General features: G+C 38.3%; 1 protein-coding gene across 1 annotated transcript in view; it reads right to left on the bottom strand.

The window, feature by feature from the left end:
• Nucleotides 1–319: 319 nt before the first annotated feature.
• KCNK2 (potassium two pore domain channel subfamily K member 2) overlaps nt 320–25440 on the bottom strand; it is a 78917-nt gene continuing 53796 nt past the window's right edge. The window contains exons 5-7 of the mRNA XM_074820632.1: nt 24315–24501; nt 15642–15781; nt 320–848 (exon numbers count right to left, since the gene is read on the bottom strand). Of these exons, the coding sequence (XP_074676733.1) occupies nt 531–848; nt 15642–15781; nt 24315–24501 (645 nt within the window). The 3' untranslated portion in view covers nt 320–530. The remainder of the gene's footprint in view (nt 849–15641; nt 15782–24314; nt 24502–25440) is intronic.

Here is a 25440-nt window from a genome sequence, read left to right on the forward strand (position 1 = left end):
CTTCAAATGAAATACACTTCTCATGCAAAAAAAACCAAACAAACAAAAACCGTACAGGAACTGTAGAGGTTCTGGTTCTTCAAAAGATAAGGCACTGACAAAAATTTCTTAGGTAAAAGGCTGCATAAGAATTTCTTGCCATTTACAAATGTGTTGTAGTCCAGAAATGGTCCATTCCTAGGCTCAGTAAGGTAGACCCTGAAATTTTAAGGACTGATCCCTCAAAGCTACATTGTTACCATAGACAAGTGTGATTCATTCTTGAGGCCATATGGCACATTAGGAGAAGTGAAAAACAGTCTGGGCAGATAAAGGCAGAAGACGTTGCTTGTTCCAGCATCTTTCGATAACAGAAGTGCCATTCTTTGTGTCTTTGAAGAGATGCGATGGTAACTCTGGACTGTAGTTTCTGTGGAACTCATGCACACATATAAAATGCTATTAGCATTGATCATTGATAGGGTGGAGAAAAAAGGTGTATGGCTAGTCTAAGCCAAGAGCTTCTCAAGGACTGGGATCCAAAGTCATGGCTACTTAATGTTTTCAATAACGGCTATCTCTTCTGCTGCACAGTGCGGAGTCAAACCATTCATGTAAATGCTGTCTGTCTTTGTTAGAGCTGGCAAGATGTCCTTCTCACTGGTTAGATGGTTGACTGACAAGGTTCTCTTGCAGGGAGTCAGGTCTTGGTTGTGGTTGACGGCAAGTTCTGCAGAGAGCTTCCTTTTGATAGAGGTAGCCCGCTGGAACTTGTCATAGATCTCTACACTCAGGCGCCTTCGAGTTTCTTTGAACTCTGCGGTGACGTTGGCTGTCCACTCTGCAGCATGGGCTCTGAATTCCCCTACCTGCAGCAAAACAATGAGAAAAAAAAAAGGATGCCTTACTGGGCTGAGGACTCTAGACACTGTTTAGGCTCAAGAGCCCAGTGGGAGAGCAATGTGGCTTTGGGCTGGCAAAGAGATGCCGCTGCTGCCAGCACAGATTTCTCAAGCTGCAGACTCACTCTTTTATTGATAGCAACTAAACAAGATGAAATGTTGCACTAGTAGAGTTAACAACAATTCCAAAACCACAATAAAAATCTCTTCTATTAAATATTTTTTCTTTAATTATAGGCAGTCAGCAACACAGGGAAGCTGCAGAGCCCCAACAGCTGCACAGTACCCAGCTGGTCAGGGGATGCTGAAATCCCAGCAATCCAGGCTGTGTTATGTATTGTTACTAGGGTGCAGGGTTATTTATGAGCACTTTTACTGTCTCTGGAAAGATCCCTAGAAGACTTGGCAAAGAATTTTCTAAATTTAGACAGAAAAGCTTTTTTAAAGGAAAACATCAGCTGCTTGTATTCCCTCTTTTCTGTGCTTGCTCAAATGTAGCACCAATAGAGCAACAGGTTCAGTCATGTCAGCAACATGTCTTCTTACCACCCTGACTCCACTGAAATGACATACTGAAAAGCAGCATGAAAACAATTGCTGAGTGGGACTCCGGGAACCGTTACCGATCCCGCCCAGAAGAAACAGCCTGCCAGTCACCGCACGTGGCTGCTGTACAATTACCATACAGCTGGAAGGGGGTATTTCCCTGCTATGCACAGATCTCCAGGCAGATTGGCTGCCAGGTGCTAGTTTGTACCGTTGCTACCATTTCATGAGTGTATGTAATCCCTGCTGCCCACTCAGTTCCTGTGCTCTAACTCTGTATGTCCTTATATTGACTGCCTTTACGGCAAAGGCTGATCCACTTTCACTAGAAACCACCATAATTTTTACTCCTTAAGACTTCTGTCCACTATTTCAGTGTTTCAGTACTAGGAAAACTGGAACATCCCATGAGCCTAAGCTCTGAGGGTAGGGCTGAGGAGGGAGAGGAAGACAGCTGCTGGCACAGAATCCCAAATTATCCTTATTCTTCCTCAGATATGGCATGAAGTAGACTGAGCAACTCACCCAGATAATAGTCTGAGGTGAAATATGATAATTTATAAGCTATTTATATTTTTGCTCTTGTATTTCAACCAAACCACTGTTACAATATTAAATAAATTATATAGGTAATTAAAGCAGGCCCCTTTTGAGGACATTATCTCATTCTAACTGCAAAGGAAAGAGATTGTTTCTCTTTAAATCTCTGCTTTGTAGGCAGTTTAATAGTTGGAAGGTACAGCACAGGGAAGATAGACTGCTGATAAATATAACTCCAAAGCAAAGCATTTCAGAAGAATTACCCCACTTAAATAAATTAGTCTAATTGGTACTGCTCAGTCCAGAATTTCAATCATTGGCAAGCAAGCTTAGACTTGGTGAGCAGGAACAAATTTTTTTTAAAATGAACACAGAGAAATATGGGGGGTAAGCCATCAGAGAAAAGCGGCCACAGGCTTAGTCATGCTTTGCAGTGCAGTGGAAAACAGCAATATAATGAAAGTAAAAAATAATCAGCTCACCCAGGAGTGACAGGGTTTCAGGAAAGCTTTCCCCCTCCAGAAACAAAACAAAAAGATCTCTTTACCCAGGGGTCATTTTATTACATTTATCTCAGCTTCAGTGAATTACATGGATGCCTAATGTGGATCCATTATGTATATTTTCTAAAACAATGATTATTATCTGTAATACACAGAGGACTCACCCAGCTGAATGATTATTAGTATTGAAATTGTGCAATTAGGATCAGACACACTGCACTTCAGATCTGAAAATAATGAAATCTGTAATGCTGAAACATTTCAGCTGCTACAATATTTTTATGTGTAGTAAACAAGTAATTAAAATATGATAAGCTGTATCAGTGCACACTCTGGGGCAGCTTTGTCCTTCTCCAAAGCTTTACTAAAGGCAGGCTGCTCAGATTCTGGAGCATGCTTCTGTCCAGGGGAGCAAAGAGCCAGTATACAGGTTCCTATTTTACCCTACACATTTGTAGCCCTCACCAGCTGTGTGAGCATTTGCCAGACCAGTTATTTTGCTGGTCCTGATAACATCAAGGGATGTTACCAGACTGGTAGCTTTAAATTGTGTCTTGGCAACCTACTGGAAGCTACAAGCATCTTGAACTGTCTCCCCCTATGATTTTTAACCTTCCTTTTACTAGTGGTTTCAGTTCCCAGTTCTGTCATGTTTCCCCAGCAAAGAAAAAACAGCTGACCATGCTTCTGATGAAAGCAAGTCTACATAACCTCTAGGACAGGCTCAGAATTCCCTCACCAGCCCACCTCACTGCATGCTGGTGATGGACCTGTCTTGCACAGGGCAAGCTGCTATATTTTAACTCTTGTGCATGTAAGTTATTCAGGAGAATTTTAAAATTGTAGTTGTTAGGATATTGGATGACTAAATTCTAATTGGATTTATTTTGAAATGCAAGTTTATGCAGCCAGCTGAAGAACATCATTAAATATGCCTTTGGAGATGGGGTCATGCTCCAGTTTAGGTAATGTGGAACATGAACATGGTGGACTCAGTTCTATATACCCATAGACCATAGCTATGATGCTTCTTGGTACAATTTCAGATTTACATTAAAATCATAGAAAAAAAATTAAAAATGCAGGGCTATTGCTAAGCAGAATTGAAATGCATTAGTAGTAAAACAGAGGTAACAGGCACAGCATGAGAAACTAGAAGTTCAGAGCTGTGTGAACTGTGCGTGCCCCAAATTACTGCTTTCAGCCCCTAGCTTTTGTGTGAACTGAAATGCACTCCAAAAAAATGTTATCTCTTCAGAACAAAACCCTTAATTCCATAATACTTAAGGACTCAAGCACAAAAGGTTATAGGAAAAGAAATGTGCAGTTTTTAACTACCCATGTACATAAGCAACTCGTTCTTATAATTTGATCTCTCCTTTATCCATAGGGACATTTCTGTATATGTTCAGGTTCTTTCTGTCCTTAGGGTATGACATTTTATCATACTTCATTACAGCTCCTCTTCATCTGGGGGCTGACAGTCACAAAATGTCTTATGCAAAGTGACTGAAATGCCAGTTGTCTATGCTGCCCAAAAAAAAAAATCTTAACATACCTATCTACTGTAATAATTGTTTACTTTTCTCCAATTCTCTTGCCTCATTACAGCACACAGCTCTGTAGACTCCATAGCTGTCATAGTTGGGGGCAATGTGACACAAGGCTGAGGCCTCTTAGTCACAGAAATTATTGACAACTAAGCACTTTACATAAGGCTTAATGACACAAAATATTTCAAAAGTAATAGGAAAAACATGTCACACTGATAGCACCTGACTCAGCCATACACTAGGCAGCACTAATCTGGTGATGCTTCTCATTCCTAACCTTTGGGGAATAGAAATGCCACCAGTAATGAGGACACAGTCCCTAGCCCAGCTCCAAGACTGACTTCCTCCACATCAAAACCCAAACTAGACTGCAAGGTGTTAGATGTATTTCACAAGGAGTATCAACTCTAACCTACTAACATTGTACTTTGAACGTCAGCAGCTAGTAACTTTATTAGGTATTTATGAAGCAATACCCTACTGCCTTATGAGTCCAGGGAAGACAGGTCTCAATGACAAATTCTCAAGAAATACAGTAACAGTAACACAACTAAATATTCCACTCAGCACACTTCACCACAGAAAAAAACATATACCTTTCTATCGAATAAACAGCATTGATTCAATTCCTTGCACAGCACAGGCTGCCTGGCCTCCAGCTACCACTGCAGATGGGCCTGGATATCGCAAACATTCTGCATCACATCTGACAGCCCCATGGGGATGTCTCAAATACCACAGGTCATGTCTAGTGGCATCCCTAAATGTCTATGTTAACGTGCCTCTCTCTACCTGTGGTGGAAATGTCACATTTATTCTGTTAGGATATAATGAGGAATAGGCTCTGAACAATTTTGAAGTGTGTCTGCTCATTCCTGTTAAAGCCACTTTAGATTTTGGGGGGACTTGTCTGTTTTTAGCTATACATCAAAAAAATACTGCATGAACTTCTGAATGACCAAACAGTTCCCAGGCTGTGCACATACATTATCACCAGTGTCATTTAGTGACAGACATAATGAGTTTGACAGAACTAGGAAAAAAACATGGACATCAAGCAACCATTTCTTCACCTTCTCCTGCCAAAACCCAAAACCAAAACTCATCTAAATTAATAATGACCTAAAACTGGCTCTCAGCCAATATCGCTGGTGAGACCAAAACACTCTATTCATTTTCATCTCCACCATGTTTTAGCTTTCTCACTGTTTAGCTGAGCTTCGTGCTTGGATAGAGGCCAATAGCATAACCCAGAATGGAAGTATGTCCAAGGGGATGCTACTGTTAAAAGAAAAAAAAATTTGAAGATACTGAAGCACCTGCTTCAGTCTTCAGTACCTTCACTCTAATTTCTTATACTTGTCAGAATTTTGCAGATGTTTCTGGACCCTCCGCTCACAACAGATATCCAAGTAATTATACAAACAGAATTGCCCACCATGCAGGAAGACCACTCATCCTATTAAGTGTGGTCTGGACAGCACAAGCCATGTAGCCATAACCTTTACATGAGTAATCTGTACTTTGAATTAAGCCACATCTGTGGTCTAACAGAAAAAAACACAACCCTAATTAAGGTTGTCCTTAAATAGACCAAAATGAATACACACTTGTCTAACTTTGCCTTAGATTTGCTCCTGTCTCTCAAGGAGATTCTTGAAAAAAACAACTTTACAGTATAACCAGTTAATCTATTTCTACTCACAAAGTGGGAAGAAAGATACCCTGCTTGGATAGAACTCAGATATATGACATGAAAGTTATAATATACTTGGGAGGAGCTAAACCACTAAGTACAAATTAAGAAAAAAAATACCATTATATGCGCTCTGCAAGAAAATTAAAATATATATTTCTAAATAATGTGTGTAGCTTCTTCTGTCGTAGCTGTACTTTATGTTGTTTCCCTTTGGTATACAGGGCTCATACATTTTAGGATGGCCGTGTTACTGCAAGCCAAAAAAAATGAATTAAAGAGCAAGTAGATGAGCTGGAGATACCCATCTGACTGCATTTTAAGAAAAAAAAAGTGGCCTTCCTTACAGACATTCTTAACACTCTACATGTTTCTCAGTACATAATTTCTAACATTTATCCCTAATGCATTCTCCAAAGTTTTGCAGCTTCATTTTTCCTCTCCAATGTACTTTTTCTGTTACTTAAAAATAACACATCCAATTAACCTCTCCATGATATGCTACTCAGAGACAAAACTAGAAAGAGCATGTACATGTCACATTATCCAGGCAGCAGGGTAGAGTACATAACATTTTGTCTTAGCTTTCAAGAAACTCATCCAGCGTTCGCAAAAATTGCTCTCAAAGTCCCACTTAAAAATCAAAATTGAAAAAAAAGTAGGTACATAGAGGGTTGATGGGTTTAACAATGCAGCTGTTGGGTGGGTTGAGTCCTGCGTGGGTAGGAGGGTTTGTCTATCTGCCATCTCACTTTCCTGCAGTTTTGGGCAAGCATACGCCACCTCTTCCCACCTCAGCTACTCTTGCCCGCAAATTTATGTTCAACTACATCCATTTTCTATAGGCTAGAGAAGACTGGAGTGCAGAAGAGAAAAAGACAAGTTTCACAGACATTTTTATTGAAGCCTGTGCATTTCCTGTACATTAAGGGAATTTCATTTATAGTCTAACTAAATAAATTCCCATCCTAATTATCTGGCTTTCAGTATTTCTGTAGTTACAACATTATTAGTAAGTACTCAAATGCCATTGTGCTGTAATCTGTGGACAGGTATTTACAGAAGATTGTGCTCTACTTGTCTTTAAAGGTAACAGAAAACAGTAACAAAATGCAACATAAAAACACCACAGGCACTAATGAGATACCTATGCTGAACTCTCCCAGGAGTTTAACCACTATATCTTTTATTCCTTCATTCTGTCAGGACCTCAGCTCCGTAGCTGTACTATTCTACACCAGGTCTTTAAGCTACCAGACTTTCATTTCAAAGTGGATGGCACAAATGAAGTGATCATCTTTTTTGTTTCCCTGACTGGTATACATGTGCCTCTTTTTCAGGCAAATATTAGAGGAGAAAAGATTCTATTTTGTGAAATTGCCATCTTCTGGAGTAACATTTAAATTACATAGACAGTTGTATTTTTGTAGCCATGGTGGTCATAAACATTTTGGGAACAATGCTGTCCCATGGGAAATTGGATTATTCAGTCCTGTAATAAGTAATGTTTGTGAGTTCATTCTGGTGAGCAATGATTGTTTGGTTTCACCCACATAACTTCCATGAGCACATCTGATGCCTTGGATGAAATAAACCACATTCTCCAATGGGAACGCAGAGAGACCATTAATTTTGATTATTTTTTTGTGGAGGAACATCTATGGTGGCAGCTGTGGGAATATGTTTTGTGGAGATGTGACAGATGGCAGATGCAGAAATGACCCTTTTGCTCTATCATGGTCTGATTCAACAAAATAAAAACAGGTAGGCTATAAAATAAAAAAACCATGTCTACAAAACCAGAAACAAATATACTAAGTCAGCACATTTATTTCTGGAAAAAAGAGGTTAAACCAATATTAACACTCCTATGTTAGGTACCTCCTCAGAACTATTATGGAATATTGCCCATCAGAAACCTCTTTGCATAGAGCTGCATGTGTATGTCTTTCAATGCTGTACAGAAGTTATTGGCCTGATTATCTCAGTCCCTAATGTTCTGCTTTATTAATTACTTCCAAAGACAAAAACTGATGCTGACATTTTTCTGCCAAAATCAGCTGTTCTATTTAGTTGTTTCATCTACCTCAGAGAGCCATCCAACCTCTCTTTCAACCTGATGAGAGTGAATGACATCCACCTGAATTAACCACAAGAAACTATTTAGGTTTACATAAAGCTCTACCAGCTGAGCTTAAGGTGACTGAGGAGAACAGCATGTATTCTCTCTGCACTATACAGCCAATGACTTTGCTGCAGACAGAAATAGCAAACGTTATAAGAATTATACTAGAAAGACAATGAAAGCCAAGCCACAGGCAGTTGAAAGACTGTCTCAACTTTCTCCCACAGGAAAGAGACAACGACTGTTTCATAAACTCACTGGACTTTTTTACCTTATAAAGATATGCTAAGGAAAACAAAAAAAAAAGAAAGGACTTAATTTTGACTTGGTACTGAGTGAGGAATGGCTATTGTAACTACATGGTCAAGTGCCAGTAAAAACTGTTTATTTCTTAACTTTTTAATGTCAATAGCTGGAGTGATACTTGTGTGAAAAATTAAAGCTCCACTTTTGTTGTTCAATACTAGTGTTACAACTGCACTCATCCCTTGCAAAGGAAAGTATTCCATAGTTTCTTCAGTCCTTTTTATCCATGACTGCAAAGCAGTTTCCTCACTGTCAACACAACTTCTTGAAGATGAAAGGGTATGCTGCTGAACTGGCCTTGTCTGGGGACTCATTCACAAGACAACTATCAAATACCTACACACTCAGTATTACCAACATGTTTTGGAGTCTTTTCATAATATACAAGCACTGAGATTAGATTTAAAAAGTAAAGTCTTCAGGAATGTTAATCATGAAGATGTGGGCTGAACAGATTCCAGATTGAATATCACTTTGTCTATAGAGTTAAATCACAGATATATTTGTCACAGTAAAGGATTGATTACATCTTGTCTCCAAAAATCAAGACTTCCTAACGTAAACCATGATAATGTACATTCAGGGAATCTTCATGGGTAATTAACTCCAAGAAATGCCACTGCTATAACTGAGCTCTCTTTAATCAATTTCTGTTACTATGAAGTGTAAGTCACTTCCTCCCATTTTATTTTTGCAAATTCAACAGCTCTCGCCAGCACATGCAGCACACACTGGAGTCATTTCCATCCCCCCGAAGCGTCCAGCCAGCACGGTGAGGCAGGGGGGAACACCGTGGGACAGCACCGTGAGAGAGCAGGGCCAGGCACTGAGAGTGCCCCCCTGCCCTCGGCAGGCACAGCCTGCTGGAAGTGTATTTAGGCAGCACATCTCTTGTAATCAGCACCACACCAGCATCACCTCAGGACCTGGTACTTAATATGGAATAACAGAACAGCCGTCTCTACCACACCAAAGTGATAACAGTACAGATGCTACATCTGTATGTGTGTGTTGAATCTGAAGTTAAGCAGGCATCACACGTCCAAAGTACACAAAACTATGAGGAAAGACATCTCAAAGAAAGTGTCAAAAACCATCATCAGATTAGTTTTCCTGGGACTCTCAGAACAACATGTTCTTTCATACTCATTATTGCACATAGTGCTACTGTGTACTTGTAAAACAGTGATCGATACAGAAAATCAGCATTACAGACTGTTACTAGGGCAGGGCCAAGAACACCACCAGCATGACTTTTACTCAATCTCTTGAGAAGGGGAGAGATCAAATTGCATTCAAAATCAGGTCAGCCATTTCTACCTTCTCTTTACACCAACATCACTCTTTATATATCTACGAGATTCAGAGAAGTTTTGGAGGGACTGTACTCCCCATGGGGTTTTTTTTGGGGTGTGTTTTTTATATCCTGTCACTAGCCAAATTTGACAGGAGATCTATGGCTGTATTTACTGTAGAAACAGCTTATATTTTTCCCCATCTCATAGAAATTATTAGAAACAATCACCTTTTTGAATGTGCCTATTCTTTCTCAAATACAGTTTTCTGTATATCTTTGATGGACTGGAAAAAACTCTTACTGCTAGGCAAACTTCTTTTCAGACAGCTCTTCTGCAATTTTTGTAGCTCTCTGCATTCTTTCTAAAGTTTAGACCATAAATCTAGGGACTGTTTTCTGGTAATATACCTTTTAATAGCACCTGCAGCAGTAACACCACTTTCCTACAGAAATTCAGTCATACCCTGCTTGCACATCCTAGAATTGTGTCACCCCTATTAATCATTGCCTTGCAAAAGGACTTCACATGCAATTGCTTTCACACCATGACTGTCCCACAAGTATTTCCAATTCAGTGCTTTCTACGAAGAGACTTCCATCAAGTCAGTCTGATCTACCCATTGAACTTGTGGATATACAACTCTTAAAACTACCGCAATTGTTTTTTAAATTTTTTGTAAGAAAAGGAAAAGCCCAAACAGTTGTTTTCTTCAACAGAAGCAGATCCATCTCACTTAAAACAATGCACAATGGAACAGCAATTGGCTCACACCTTCGTAAAAAGCCTCTGATCACCAGGCTGAAGAGTTATTCTTATCACCTTCATTTCTAAGTCAACAGTTTTTACTTTTTAAAAAAGCAAGAGCCAGGTTAAGAGCTCACTGCCACTGAAAGAACTCCTTCCTCCTCCTTGGCCGCACACCCTCACTGACCAGCCTTTGAGGCCTATCTGTTTGCCTGGTATGCCAATTCAACTCACTAAAACCTTGAAAAACTGTTTCTCACTTGAGTCCACTCATTTTTTCATCTTTTCATGCATACAGCCTCCAATTAGGGTCCCTCCCAGGTGGATATGAGAGATGGGTTCAAGTTCTCTTTAAGCCAGTACCCTTATGCTGGGTGAGCACCTTTAGCCTGGAGCTAGTGAAGTGAAAAGACAACAAATATTGCAGGGAGTGCAATAATCTCCATGGCATCATCATGACAAGCCTAATTCTGTTTTGACAGACACAAGAAACAGCTCTGCCATTGGTGCCAAGAAGATTAATCTGAATGATGATTTAGATGAGTCAAATTTGTTTAATTTGTTTATAAATATCAAATACATCAATTGCGTCTTGAATTTCCACAAGAAGTGAATGTGCTATTTCTCATGAAATCTTAGGCTTGGTCTTTAAAGCTGGATCCATATCGTTCAATTCAAAAGACAGACAACCAGCATGAAAAATCACTTGTCCAAACTGAGCTGATGTCTAACATGAGTCAGTCGCCTGGGCTCTTGACATATAGTGAAGAGAATGGACTCTTCCAGGATGTAATTCATCTCATATGGAAAATGCCTTAAAAAGTTCAAATGGACCATGCTAGAAACACTCATTTCATTCCACTGACTATAAAGGGAATGTAGATTACTAGGCCAAACGTTGATGTCTACACTGGACATGAATCCCATCTTCATTGACTTGAATGGAGTCTGGAATAGAGCTTAACAGAGAATATCGTGAAGCCAAGGGACATAAGCACTTAATTTTAAAAACAGGAATTTGAAATCTATAGCCCAAATGACTAAGATTCTTGGTTGGGTATACATTTTTGCTGGAAACGCTGAAATTCAGAAGCTGCTGCATACTGAAGTAAAAGAAAAGTATGACAAGGAAAACCTGCTGAAATTTCACCATTCAAAGAGACTAAAATCAGACTACTTTAAAAGTGTTCTGAGTAATCAGAGTATAGAGAATAATGAAGAGGAGGGAGTTTAAGGCAAGCTAGTACAGCTGAAGCTGAACTTCAGAGACAGATCGCCTACTTAAGATTACAGCACACAGCATGTTCCAGTGACTTTCTGACACTTCATCTATCTTACTGTATGAACTGCTTCCAGCAGCAGATCTATCCTTCTAAGACTCCCACTTCTGTCGCTACTTGTCTTTCACTTCCCTCCCCATTTGATGCATTCAAAACTCTCAAGAGTATTTCAGGAGACAAAAGCCACCTGAGCAACTGACAGACATTCTAGTTATCTGGATTTTAATATCAAAATACAGCATTATTGTGGATCAGGGCATATCTGATCAGATTTTTTGGTCTCAGTTCCACTTGCATATGGCAAACTTTCCTGATAGTATCCTGGAAAAAAAAAAAGATATGTTTTATTTTGTTGAAACAGTAAAATGCGTTATTACTGTGAAGTCTTATGTAAACTGCTTTTAAGAACAATGCAACTGCATTAAAAAAATGTGTACAGGACTACAGATATTAGGTGATATTCAATATCAGCATGCCCACCTTCTGGAATATGAAGGTTTCCTTTCACAATATGCACCCTAAACATGCTATGATAAACTATTTTGTACTTTAAACTACAGGAAAAGGCAAAAAGGAGATTATTATGGCTGCCTATCAGAAGAGATATCAAATATGTCAGCTGATATATAGTTTTGATTGTGAGGGGAAGTAAAGAGAGGGGCTTTTCAACACTTGCAACACCTCTGTCTTCATCCTGGACTCTGGTATAGTTCACTGGACTTGGCTACTATCAGCCAAGTCTTAGACTGCTGAAACCAACACAGCTGATAACGGTTGAATGATCTGCTCCCTCCTGTATCTATCTAAAACATGGTAGACTGCTACTATTTTTTTCACGAAAGGTATGACACAAATCCTACACAAAATCTTGTTTACTTGTAGGTGTTGATGCCCATAGTGAGTAAGTTTGGTGAAGAAAGATTTTCAGTGTCTTATATATCCTAGGAAATATATTAAACTGTTTCAGTGTTCAGAGTGCATTAATTATGGTCCTATAGATTTTATCATAGTCTCTGTCTCACAGTAGATTTCAGTGTATAATATTGTTTCTAATTTCAAAGACCACCTTTAGGTATGATGAGCTATTTCCCCAGGCACTGACAGAATGTTTCCTTAAAAGACAGTTAAAAAACATACTTAGAACTAGGATTTTCCATTGCACTCATTTCTACTATTCGAACTCCAGATAGGTTCCTCTGCTTTAATCTGCATCCATAGAAGCTGGAACAGACCATTGTAAATTTAGGTTTAACTGAAAAAACAGACTATACAAGAAATTCAGAGTCTCCTCTGGCTTCTGCTGGCATAGAGGAGACTTGATGACTATATTTCCACTGAACTCCCTCAGCTTCTTCACTCAAATTTTCCCAGGCAGATAGTAAGGATGAGCTAAGAGCAGCAGTTTTTATCATAAAATGCTACCTGTAAAATGTATATTTGTAGAATGCTTCTGTTCAAACACAGCCAATCTTATAACAAAATGCAATATATTTATACAACTTTCTTCCTACAAAGTATCATTAGGATAGAATACAGAAATAATTTTTCATATTTTCTAACTAGCACACAACTTGTGCTATGCCATAATTCAGTTTTCAAACTGGTCTCCATTTTTAAAACTGTAGCATTTTTAAACTGCTAAAACATTTTCTAGACATGCCTGAGCAAGGGGTTAAGAAGTGGGTGTGTGGGATTTCTGAGCATCAGAGATATGATTAATTGAACAAATGGTACCAATTATGTTATGTCTGTCTTTAATCTAACCTAACAAACAAGAGACTTGTGTATAGCAAAATCCTGAATACCTGTATCAGCCAAGAGAATATGGATATATCTGAAGAATGAGGTTTTCCTTTCTGTAGACAAAATGAATATGCTTGTTTAGGCTACAAAGGTGATAAAGAATGGAAAGATGAAACAGGGCATACATTCCTGGTGCCTGAAAAAAGAAAGTTTGGCATAGCACTGTGCTGCATAACCTGGCAAACAGAGTTTTACTTGATAAAAATAAGAATGTATTTAATGTGTAAAAGGCATCATGAGTTTGTTCAATTCATGTTTCTTTAAATCTTTTTCAAAGTGACTCTATATTGAAATAGCTTCAGCATAAAACAAAACCAAGATACTATAAAATTCCAACGTTCTTAATATATTATCTTCATTATAATAGTATGGATAATGAGACACTCTAAACAAGATTAAATACTCAGTGTGCTATGTACAATTATATAGTCAAGACAGCATCTTATCCAGAGACCTTACTGTCTGGATAAGAGTATGAGGAAAAGCGAGATCAAAGACCAGATTAATTCTAGGAAGTAGCATGAAGAACTAAACTGTGTCACCAGTGTCTGAGGCAATGAAGCAAAACCAAGCCTGAACAAGGTATTTTTGCATAGTCCCAAGTCATAGTGCCTCAGTCATATCGCATTTTTTCAAGAATCCAGAAACAAGTAACCCAGGGAAACTAAATGCAGTCTAGGAAATGCCCCAAGTTGAGAGCAGTTAGACACTAGGAGAGTGCACAGGGGAACCACCGCATGTGCTTGCCCAGCTCTTACTTCTTCCTAGTGCAGAGGGAAAAATGGGCTAAACTGAGTTATTTCTGAAGTTCAGAATAATGAAGACAAAACACATAGGTTAATGACATTTTAAGTGATCTATAGGTTTCCTGCAGTCAGTGTAAATCATGCAGGTTGGTTGTTAAAGATGCCCTCAGTGCTCTTCCAGAAAACAAAATGGTCATCCTGCAAACTGTTGAACTTGCAAATGGGAACACTTGTGTACTACCTGCTGCTCCATCTGTGAAGGACACTAGTAAAGCTTGTTGTGTAAGGAAAGTTACACATATCCTTTCAGATTTACAGCACAGGGGCAGAAGATGATACTCCTTAAATGAAACTGATCAGATAAATATTATCCTCTGCTTCAGAGCTAAGTGTTTATGAAATGCCTGGTAAAAGTGTACTCGCAACAGACCTGCCACAATGTTGTCTAACTATAAAGAGCTATGAGCATAGCAAGGGCAATGAAAAAGGGCTGCCCACCTCACGTGCCTCACAAAGTGAGCTTAATCCTGCCCAAGCGCCCAGCTCACCTCCTCCTGCCTGCTGTCACCATCACTGCTGCCCTCTGGTCAGAAAGCAGCAGGGACCCTGAGAGTCTGTAATGAGTGAAGGCATACAGGGGTAAACTACCCTTTACAGCAAGGTCTTTGGGAACTCAAGGATTGCGAGGATTACATCTAGGCATTGATGCCATGCCCTACAGCTAGGAAAACAATTTAAAACAACGTAAGTAGTAGGCCACTGCACAGTAACCAACATGTTCATTCCATCAGAAAGAAATCAGTTGTTATATTTGAGTAACACAAATGAACTGATGCGTGCAGAAGAACTTACGTTAAATTAGAGGGAAATAATATGTTGCTTAAAACAAAATTAATTTATTTCTCAAACTTCTAGTAAAACCTGAATTGTGCTAGCTGCAGTCAAAGGAAATTTTATTCATTTTCTAACATTTTCAAAACCAGGACATTTTCTTAAATGACAGAGTTTAAAGTAAAACATTGTACCATCCTTGGAATGATAAATATACCTTTACAAGTAAAAATATATTTGAACTGAAAGCAATGCACCTGACTATAAATAAGTAGGCATGCCGCTGAAGATGTTATGATAAAATGCACCCATGCATACTTAAATAATTCATTGTAATACCTTGCACGATACAAAACATTTATTCTCTTACCACTATAAAATGATCAAAGGCATCTTGAATATAACTATTCAGTGATTTTGTATTTTTCTTTACATACCTGCATCCCATATAGAAACAATCAAAGCAGAATGATTTTTGCCTTAAAAATTAAGGACTACATTCTACTGTCTAGAATAACCCTTTTAGAGATGTTTTTCCTGTAAGTCAGGTGCAAATGTGCATATACACTTAATTTAATAATACATTTAATTTTGTATGCAGCTATGTAAAAAAATCACTGTGTTTGACTAGACTGCTACAAAGTTTGCTGCAGTTTGAGCTACAGCATATACTTCGTACATAAACAGCTTTGACCTATGCCATAAGAAGCAAAAGTAGCTATAAGCTCACCTGACTTTTAATCAAAGTTTTTAAAAAGTAGTATTTCTTCCCTTTCAAAATGTTCTTACCTCTTCCTTTGTCTTTTTTGATATGACTCTGAGCCAGTCTCCAATCATGCTGAGGACAGCTGCAAAGTAAGCAAGCCCAACAAGGATCCAGAACCACACCACTGGCTTATAAAAATCTAGGTACTCTATATCTGATCCCCCTGAAAAACAATACAGTTGAAATTAAAGCAGACTTAATAGTTATAGGTGCAAAGCAGTTTTTAAACTAATTATTTTCCTAAAAAAACCCCAAACAGTTGTATTTCTTACAACTTCTTCTATTTTATTACCCATGCAAAAATTCATAGCAAAACGTTTTGTTGAATTTGAATAAATGATGATCTAAATTCATCCACTCTTGAAAACACAGTTTGGAGTATGCAAATTTTAGGCAATGGTTGCTAATCATTTATAGTAATTAAAAAATTAACACAAACTGATTCAATTGCTTATATATCATATTTAAGGTAGAGGTCATCGAGGACAGCTTGAATGAAAGGATGTGCTCCAAATAACAACGCTATACCAAATTTTAAGTATTGCTCTGGAATACATAATGTGTTTACATCCTGAAAAATCTGATTTTGCAAGGACTCTGAAACACATCTCCATACTTACATGAATCCTTTAGCCCTGGTAAAGAAGAACAGCACATGCATTAAAAAGTGTCCCTGTTGGATAGGCAAACATTATCATCTCTGTTTTGCAGAGGAGGAAACCAGGGTGCAGGGACTTGAGCTGAACTGATCATACTCAAAAACAGGTGGATAAAACAGATGTCAGCTGAAGGCAGCTTTTTTTTTAATCCCACTGCCATAAGCACCAGTCCCTTCCTTCCTTCCAGTGTTAAAGTAAAAAAGGATAAATTTCAGAGATGCCTGTAATGGAGCTTTCAGGTACAATACAGCTAGAGAGAACAGATGCCTTATTTCTGCACAGAAAAAGTTATGTTCATCCTGAGCTCTTGACAACACAATATAACTCACATTGCACATCTTGCAGTACAATAAAACAGAAGCCTTAAACTCACAATTCAGCTGTGTTACAACAAGTAAGACCAGGCTCCTAGTTTGGGTTGCTGCAAGTAGAAGCTTGATGCGCGTATCTGTCCAGAATTGAAGAGACTCTACAGTAAAACCTTTTCAGGCACATTAAAGTAGTCTGCATGGGTACATAATATGTTACTTTATGCATCTGCATCCTGTACTGAAACAGTCAAAGGAAAATTGACCCCAAAATATCAAGCACCTTATTACAGTAACAAGATTAACTCTCATGAAGAGTAATTCTTTTCCTAGCTGTTATTATCTAATCATCACAGAGATTACATGCAAATAACAGAAGTTTACTGTTTGTTATCTTTGTATGGAAGCCCTCACAGATAGAAATTTTGTTAATTCTCATGTCAATAAGCCTCTTCATCAATAAAATTAATTGAGTTGTAGTGATTTACTCAACTATCCAAGAAATGAATCCACATTGCAAATATGGATATACTTCAACACCTGCACAGTCACAAGTAAGGCAGAAGACAGGGCTCTGTCTGGAACAGAAGACAACCACCAAAGGGTCGAGTTTGTCACAGCCCAAGACAAACAAAATATCAGAAATGAAGCAATTTTTTAACATCATCCAGCTCAGTAAAACAGGATTTTAGGCATGATTCACCCAAAATTCGTTGTCATTCAAAAAGTGGTTGACTACCACCAGGCCTTTACTCTATCAGGAGCTAGAAATGAACCACACTTGGTGGTTCACCTCCTTCTCCAGCTGTTCGTACAGTGCACAAGAAAGTATCATATAAAGCATCCACTCAGCTGGTTTCTAACTTTTGGTGTGTTAAGTTTATAAACAGAAACTGGAATTTAACCCTTCCAGTCTGCAGGGAGCATTTCCATCACAGTTTATACCTAATTTGTTTACAGCAAGGTTAATTACCAGGACAGGAGTTACAACATATTCAATCAAGAGTTTTCTTTACTGTCTGGCCAGGAGATGGCTCCATCTAGCCATGCCCAAAGGAGTTCAGCTTTCCTGAAGTTAGAAACGGACTATCAACAATCCTCTAGGAAAAGGCTTAACAGCTAAAATCTTTATTAGCTGTTGAGTTTATGAATTTCAAGGACTCCTCGGGTGAGGTCTCAATTTAATGGAATATCAGGAAGAGAGAGACATACCAAAAGATGTTTGTCCTGAGGTAACTACTGTCTCCTGTGATGCTTAAACATCACAGAGTGCTATAATGCAGTTACCTGGGAATGTCATTAAATAGGATTACACTGTTAGGAAAACATGATCAAAAGTCAGTTCTACTGAATTTAAAGTAAATGGAATTCATTAACTACTGATTTACAATTCACATAAATGCGTATGGAAGTATTCGGGTATAAGTAAAGGTAAATGTATTTGTACTGAAGTATATGAGATAATTAATCTAATGATTTTACTGGTAACAATGTAAAAAGCATATCAATGATACATTTGCAGGGATTTTTCATAGCATAATTTTTACTTAGTAATGCTATCATCTTTTCTTTTGCAAAGCAGGTTTTATATAGCCCTTTAGGAAGCAAAATGACGAAAAGGCAGAAGCTGAATTTTGTTGTTTGTTTGGCAAAAACAATTTTGTGGGCCAAGGGATAAAAATTTTTTCCAACTTTGTTTGACCTCTACCTGAAATAGGTTACAACCACAATAAAGAAGAAATATCTCCCAACTGGAGTGTGCTTACTCTTTAACTAGAAGTCTCACTGCCACAAGCTTTTACCAAGAGCAGCCAGTTTATTGCAAAGATGTGATCCAAAGTCCCTTTAAATCTATGAGAAATCAGAGTTTTTTCATTCATCTTCATCACAAGCTATTTTATTGCTGCTGCTGCCACCACTCTTACATCTGTCAAACAATCTTTAAATTATTTGGGATTTTCAACCCTTTGGAAGGCATAGGTTGTTTTATGGCCCAAACACATATTCCTTACTGAGGTGAAAAGCTCTGTATTTTAGTGAAGGATGGAATTAGAGAAGATTTCAGGGGTGCATTAGGACAGATTCTGGTTCTCACGCAAGGGATTAGGCTTTCAAACATATGTATTTTTACTTAATTATTTATATAAAACAAGTACATTTAAATTATTTTCTTTATTGTTGCCACTCTTCTCCATTCTTTCTACAGTTGACTCAAAATAGAAATATGCAATTATTTCTGTAACCTTGTCTAGTTTCTGTTTGCACTTTTGCTTCAAAAGTAGAAGCAGAGAATAGAAAGTGCTATTGGCATTGAGTATCTTAATTCCATACAAGCACAAATTTCCAGGTTATTCAAAAGTTGGCCCTTCAAACCCAGAAATGTCTTCATTATTTTTTATCAGCAGTACAAATTATTCTGGATATAGAAATGTGATTAAATCCAAGCACGGTTTTAATTGCAGAATATCCAGTAGCTGCCCATCATCCCTGTTGTGACTGGTGCTTAATCCAGTAACATCATTTGTCCCACTCCAAAGAAATACGGGGGTTCAGCCCTGCAGCTTGAAAGGAATTACTTCCAAGGACTATGAAAAGGGATGGAGAAAGGCTAGCTTATGCGGCGACATGATAAAAAAAAGCATGCTCAGGACATGATAACATTGCACTGTCTGCAAGAAAGAATGTAAGTAGGCCAAACGAGTTACTTGATGCCACTCAGTGGAAAATAGCTACTTCAGAATACAAAGCACAGCTATAAACCACTCCTTACATGCCATGCTATACAGAAATTGAGCAAGACATGGCATGCTGACTTAATCTTAAAATGGGCTGCATGGTTCACACCAGACAGCCCCTATTATGGACATGAAGTCCTGAGGTGGCAAAGAGCACTTCCAAATGCCAGAAAGACACAAAGCCTGCAGGAGAGCGCACAGCTCTCTTACGGGATGCTCAACACACACCTCTTGTTCGGCAGAACACCGATTTCTTTCTGCTGGGCAAGTAACACCACATTGTGAGAGCAGATCAGCTGGGCTGCTATGACCACAAGGTGAAGTGTTCCTGTTCAGTGACATTAAATGAGACTAAAATATCTCAGTAATCTACAAACTGGGTTTCAGGCCAAGCAATACAGTGCACACCCAGACACCTGTATTACAGTGGCAATACAACAAATCCAATTACAAACCAAAGCAGTAAAGAAGCAATCAGCTAAAACTCAGAGCTCAAACAAGAGAAAAAAACAAAACCAAAAAACCCCAACATCCCCCACCCCCACAAACAGTTAGAATACATTTTTAAAGTGAGATTTGCAAAATGCTGTGATTTGTTGAATGGGACTGATTGCAGCGTAACCTTATGTCATCATTATGTCCCGCTGTGAAACAGACTACTGATGTGCTATTTATATTTCTGACCTCTACTTAATTCAGTCAAGTTTTGGACATCTCATCTAATTTAGATTTGAAACCTGTTAGATGAACTCCCTTAGAAATATTTGATTATACCTTCCAACCTGCACTGCAGTTAAAGGATTTATCTGCACATACGAACAATATGTCATGTTATCCATATATATATACACATACCTCAGTGCTAAATTTAGCACCCAATAATATCTTTCATTATACTAAAAGATGACTCATTTGACATGAAAAGATCTCTTTTTCTCTTTCACAGAATATTCATAATATTGGCTGGATTTTCTTCTGTCATATTAAAGTCAATGGTTTCTCTTGAAAACAAGAAAAGGGACATTTGACTATGTCCTGATTTTCATAAGACAGTGCAGGCTGTAGTACAGTTTCTTACTTCCTTTTTTTGTGAAAAGCTACAGCAATAAACTTTCTTCAATCAAGAATTACTTCAATTACTTATTTCTCTACAAAAAAACTCCAAAAATTAGAAAAAAACCCAAGCCATTTCCTAAGACAGAGAAATGTTAAGTTTGTTTTTTGGAATACTGTTCATATTTTTTTTTGAACATGAACTACAAGAGCTCTTCATCTTTTCCCTCCTTGCATGCACCTCGAGTGATCAGTTTTTTATGTTTGCCTTAAGGCTTCTCTTGCTGGTGGAAACTGCAGCTGAAATTTCCATAGGCTCCAAATAGCAACCTAGATTCTGAGTACAAAAGGAGATGTTTTGGCATTCTACTCTCTTCCCAGAGAGTACTTGGTCTCCAGTACAAATGAGAAGAAACTTGTAGAAAAATTCTGGAGAACTCTACAAGAATTTCTAATATGACAACCTGCACTGCAGCCTTTAACACCATTACATTCCTGAATCACAACTTCTTCCGTTGGCTCCCTTTTGGTACAGCTACTCAGAAACACTCTCTCCCTTACCTCCTAAAAGTTCTTCAGGGCTTCTCTTCAGCTCTTAGCTGCAGTGGTGCCAGAAAGCAGTGAGCTCCATGTTAGTGAAAAATTGCAGATATTGTAACCCCAATTTTTGTTTCTTTTAACCCCAATACATGTTATCACAACCATGACATTTGTGTGTAGGGCTTGCAAACATGTTTTTTCCTCTGGTCTGACAGCTCCCAGAAAGAAATTACCAGAATATATGGAAGTTTTCAAATATTTAGGAATTTTGGATTTTTGAGGGAACTTCATGAGCCAGAACTGACATAATCATGAAATACCCCATGGACCTCCAATATGCTACAAGAATTGCCAGTTTTATTTTTATTGCTAAACAAGTTCACTCCAACTATAATTGCAAATTGGAGTATCACCGCCTATCACTCTGCTTTAGATTTGTCTATAATTCTAAGTGGAAGAAAGTAATTTTCACTCCAAGTATTATTTAAGAAACATGCCTTTCTGGCCAGGAGCAATCAGAAAAAAAGAATACATTAATGCCAGTGTGAGGTTTTTTCCAAATGCACTGCCATCCAGGCACTAAGTGGACTGAAGCATCATTCTGGCTGCTACATACATCACCATGACAAACCAGAACCAACACCACCATGCTCTAGAGCCACAATTTCAGATGCAATATCCATATTCTATCACGACAACGTCCCCTAGAGCCTTATAAAGCATTACATGCCTTAACTCTACATGCTTATTTTGCTTCTGTTTATGGCACTTAGCTTTCCTAAACTTCAAGGACAGTGTTCTAGATTAAGCCTACCACAAAAATATCAATGGCCCTTAATGTCTGCATAATACTTATGAATTACCTAAAAAAACCCCAAGCAAACCAAAAAATCACAAAGACAACTTACTATTTTGTTAGCGTGCAAAAGATTCTGCACACTTCCTCAAAATTAATAAGGAAGCCTAGCCCTTAAGACAAATGTTATCAGCTCTATTGAGAACTTGCAATATCAGTTTTCTTCAAATAGCTTAGTATTTATGTACACCAATGACTGTAAGCTTCCACAATGAAAAGCACTGTCAATGAATACCTTACCTATTTTTCAGAACTTTTAACTAGACAATTATGTACTGAAATGACAAGAAAACAGATGGACCTTTCTGAAAAATCCTTCAAGTCGTCTGTCATAAACTGAGTATGTTAGTCCACACAAAGATGATAATATTGTCAACTTCATCTCTGACAAAATACAGGCCAGTGGCAATGTTAACCTCCCAGTTATGATGGAGATAGTCATCTAACCCTGTTTCTCTTGAGTATCATCTCTGCAAGTACAAATCCAATTCCCCCACACTGAAACTAAGGTCAACAACATATTACAGTACAAATACAAGTCTTGTGCATGTTACTCAAAGAAAATTCAACATTCATGACATTTTGACATCATGCATTTACAGTGGAATTTTAATATAAAAAAATATATATGAAGTGAACCATAAAAGGCCATAAGCTATAGAACAATGTAATTCAAAGACATTCTGTAGGAAGAGAAAGTGTTTCCTGGTAAAATTGCAAAACAGACATGATATAGGAACATATTATGATATCAACTGGTCTACAAATAGAAAAATCCATGGAAATTTGTAATGAGAGTAATGATGAATGTACTCAGTGTTCTAGTTAGAGCCAAGTGGGCCATTTCACATAATGTTTTACAGTAAATATAACCAGGCCTTTATACACTACTATTTTTATTCCCTGACATACACATACCCCTCGGGAACAAAAGTCTAAAACACCCAGACTCTTGGCTTGGAAACAGTATAAATTTTTTATTTGGTGCTAGTTAGAATCTGACCAGAATCACAAATTCCTGAAGACAAAATGGAAATAAGAAAAACAATATGGGGAAGGAAAAAGGAAAGGGAGAAATCAGTGAGATGCATTCACAAAAATATGGAAGCATCACAAAAAACTATGTAAAAGTCCAAATAAATTTCATTTGCCATTTTACAGCCCAGTTCTACAATTTGTAAGAAACTTTGGCAACTTCTGACGTGGCTTTCATTTTTCAAACACCTTGAATAACTTAGTATCTTCAACACTAACTAAGTTTCCCCGCATTTTACCCAGATCATTTATGAATATGCCAAACAGTTCAGATACTTCAGAGGTCTCTGTAGGACTTCACCAACCTGAAAAATTTTTGCAATTGACAAGACCAGTCACATTCCTGCCATCAAGGCAAACTTCAGGCAGGTCTGCAAGTCACTCAGAGGAGCTACCCAACCTGAGACCCTCACCTTAGTGCACTTGGACCCATGCAACACCCATGGCTACACATGGGACATGGGAAGAGCCCACGCTATGTGGATGTCTACTAGAAACACTTCCCTCCAGCAGAGAAGCTCACTGACAGCAGCCTAGCACTGTTGTCCTTCTCAGCTGCCTTTCTGAGCTACCTCTGCCTTTCACAGAGCTCAGAGGTGGGAGAGAAGCATCTCATGAAAGAGAGAGATGATGGTGCTGCATCAGGAGAAGCATGAGATCAGGCTGAAGAAAGCAAGTCATGGACTCAGAGCGCAAAGCTCTGAATTTCTAATCCTCACCTCAACGTATCACTGACTCAGATCAAACACTCTTAACACAGACAACATACTTACCCAATCCTATTCGGAGAAGCAGTCTAACATCTCTAACATCTTTTCAAGAAAAAAATTGATGCAGAGAACTGGTGCAAGCTTTTTTTAGCTCAATTTGTCTAAGTTATTTACAACCAATCCAATCCGGTTTAATAGAACCGTAAAAGTTGGTCATGTTATCTATGGGTTGTGCTAAACCTCCTTATGTCACAAAACACACATGGACAAATGCATACATAAAAAAAAAGAAAGCAAACACAGAAGCAGGATCCAACAGCAATAGAGACATCTCAGTGGCAGAAACAGAGCTCTGGAACAACACTTTGAAAATAATAGATGCACACAGAAACTGTCATATAACTTCACAGGGGGAGATATTTTAAGCAACTCCAGCTGAAAAAAAAAAATTCAGCAGACTAAACCACTGTATTAATTCTTGCACTTCACTCAATCTGTAAGAACAAAGAAAATCTACCTGAAAATTAGGTAAAGCATCTTTCAACAGTACAGGAGAAGAAAAAATGGAGTATGCAGAGACAGGCACCACGCATTTCATTGTCCCACCTCCTATCTCTAGCCTGCCACATGACCCAAGATGAGGGCAGCCACCCTCCCATGCACTGACACAAGAATGATAAAGGGTAAAGTTGGGAGAGAGGCACCAGAACAGAGATGTGTCTGTCCCAAAATAATACAAAAATGCAAAACATATATCACTGTGCAAAATACTGTAAGATGGAGTTATGAGGAAATCTTACCTGCAACATAGTCACCAAATCCAATGGTAGTTAAAGTGATAACAACAAAGTAAATTGCATCTAGTGTGCTCCAGCCTTCTATGTGCTTGAATATAACTGCAGGAAGAGCAACAAACAGCACGCAGCCAAACAGTATGAATATTATTGTTGAAATTATGCGAATCTTTGTCTGACTCACATTCCATTTCTGGAAAGGGAAGGGGAAAGAGAGGAAACCCATCGTTAATAAAACTCCACCACTGTACATAAGCACCTATCACCCACAGTGAGCACTACGTTGCTCAAGAGGACAGTGCATTATAATTCTCAAAAAAACAGGAAAGTCAAAGTAGGGTATTATTTTGAAAGTGTTTTCAAAGCAAACATAACTATCCTAGGAAACATTTGCCAGTAGGAAATGCAGAGCAGGGCTTCACTCTTCATTATGGCCACACCTGTGATCTGGGTGAATGGCATGTGTGGCATTCATTAATATTAAGAGTTGATCATGCTAAAGTTTTGAGTGGGGGCTAGATATCTGAGTGAGCTTCAAGTAGTACTTGCACCTACGATGTCTCTACTTTTGTGCATCCACAAATAACTGAATAAAAAAGGTGCATTTTAACCTTACACTTCTCTCTAATCAAGTAACTGGCTGAACAGAACCCCAGAAAATAGAGTTGGAAGGGAGGTGAGGAGATCACCTTTTCCAAACCTGCCCCAAGACAAAAGGAATCCCACCTAAGCCACTTCAGTCATTACTGGCCAGACAACATGTGATCATGCTTAACTTTCTAATGACAAGAATAGTTTTCCTAATGCTTAACCTACATCTCATCTCCTTCAGTTTAAGTCTACTATTTATGGTCTTATCCAAGGCAAACAAAGAAATTGCCACTTTGCTCTTTCCAGTGAGCTTTTACAGGTGTTTTCTTTCAGTCATATGTTCTTAAGACCACATAAATGCATTTCTTTCGGTCTTTCTTCACCCATCTATTCTTGTTCTATCCCTTGGCTCCAGCAAACTAATCCATGTTTTGTTAAGTGTTGTACTCAAAACTAGATATAAAAAAATACCACAAAATAGAATGGAAGGATCTTATGCTTTGCCTGTATTTATTTACACTCCTATGATGTACGCTTTTTC

Source organism: Strix aluco, chromosome 3 (genome assembly GCF_031877795.1).
Source record: "Strix aluco isolate bStrAlu1 chromosome 3, bStrAlu1.hap1, whole genome shotgun sequence".
In the NCBI taxonomy this organism is placed as follows: domain Eukaryota; kingdom Metazoa; phylum Chordata; class Aves; order Strigiformes; family Strigidae; genus Strix; species Strix aluco.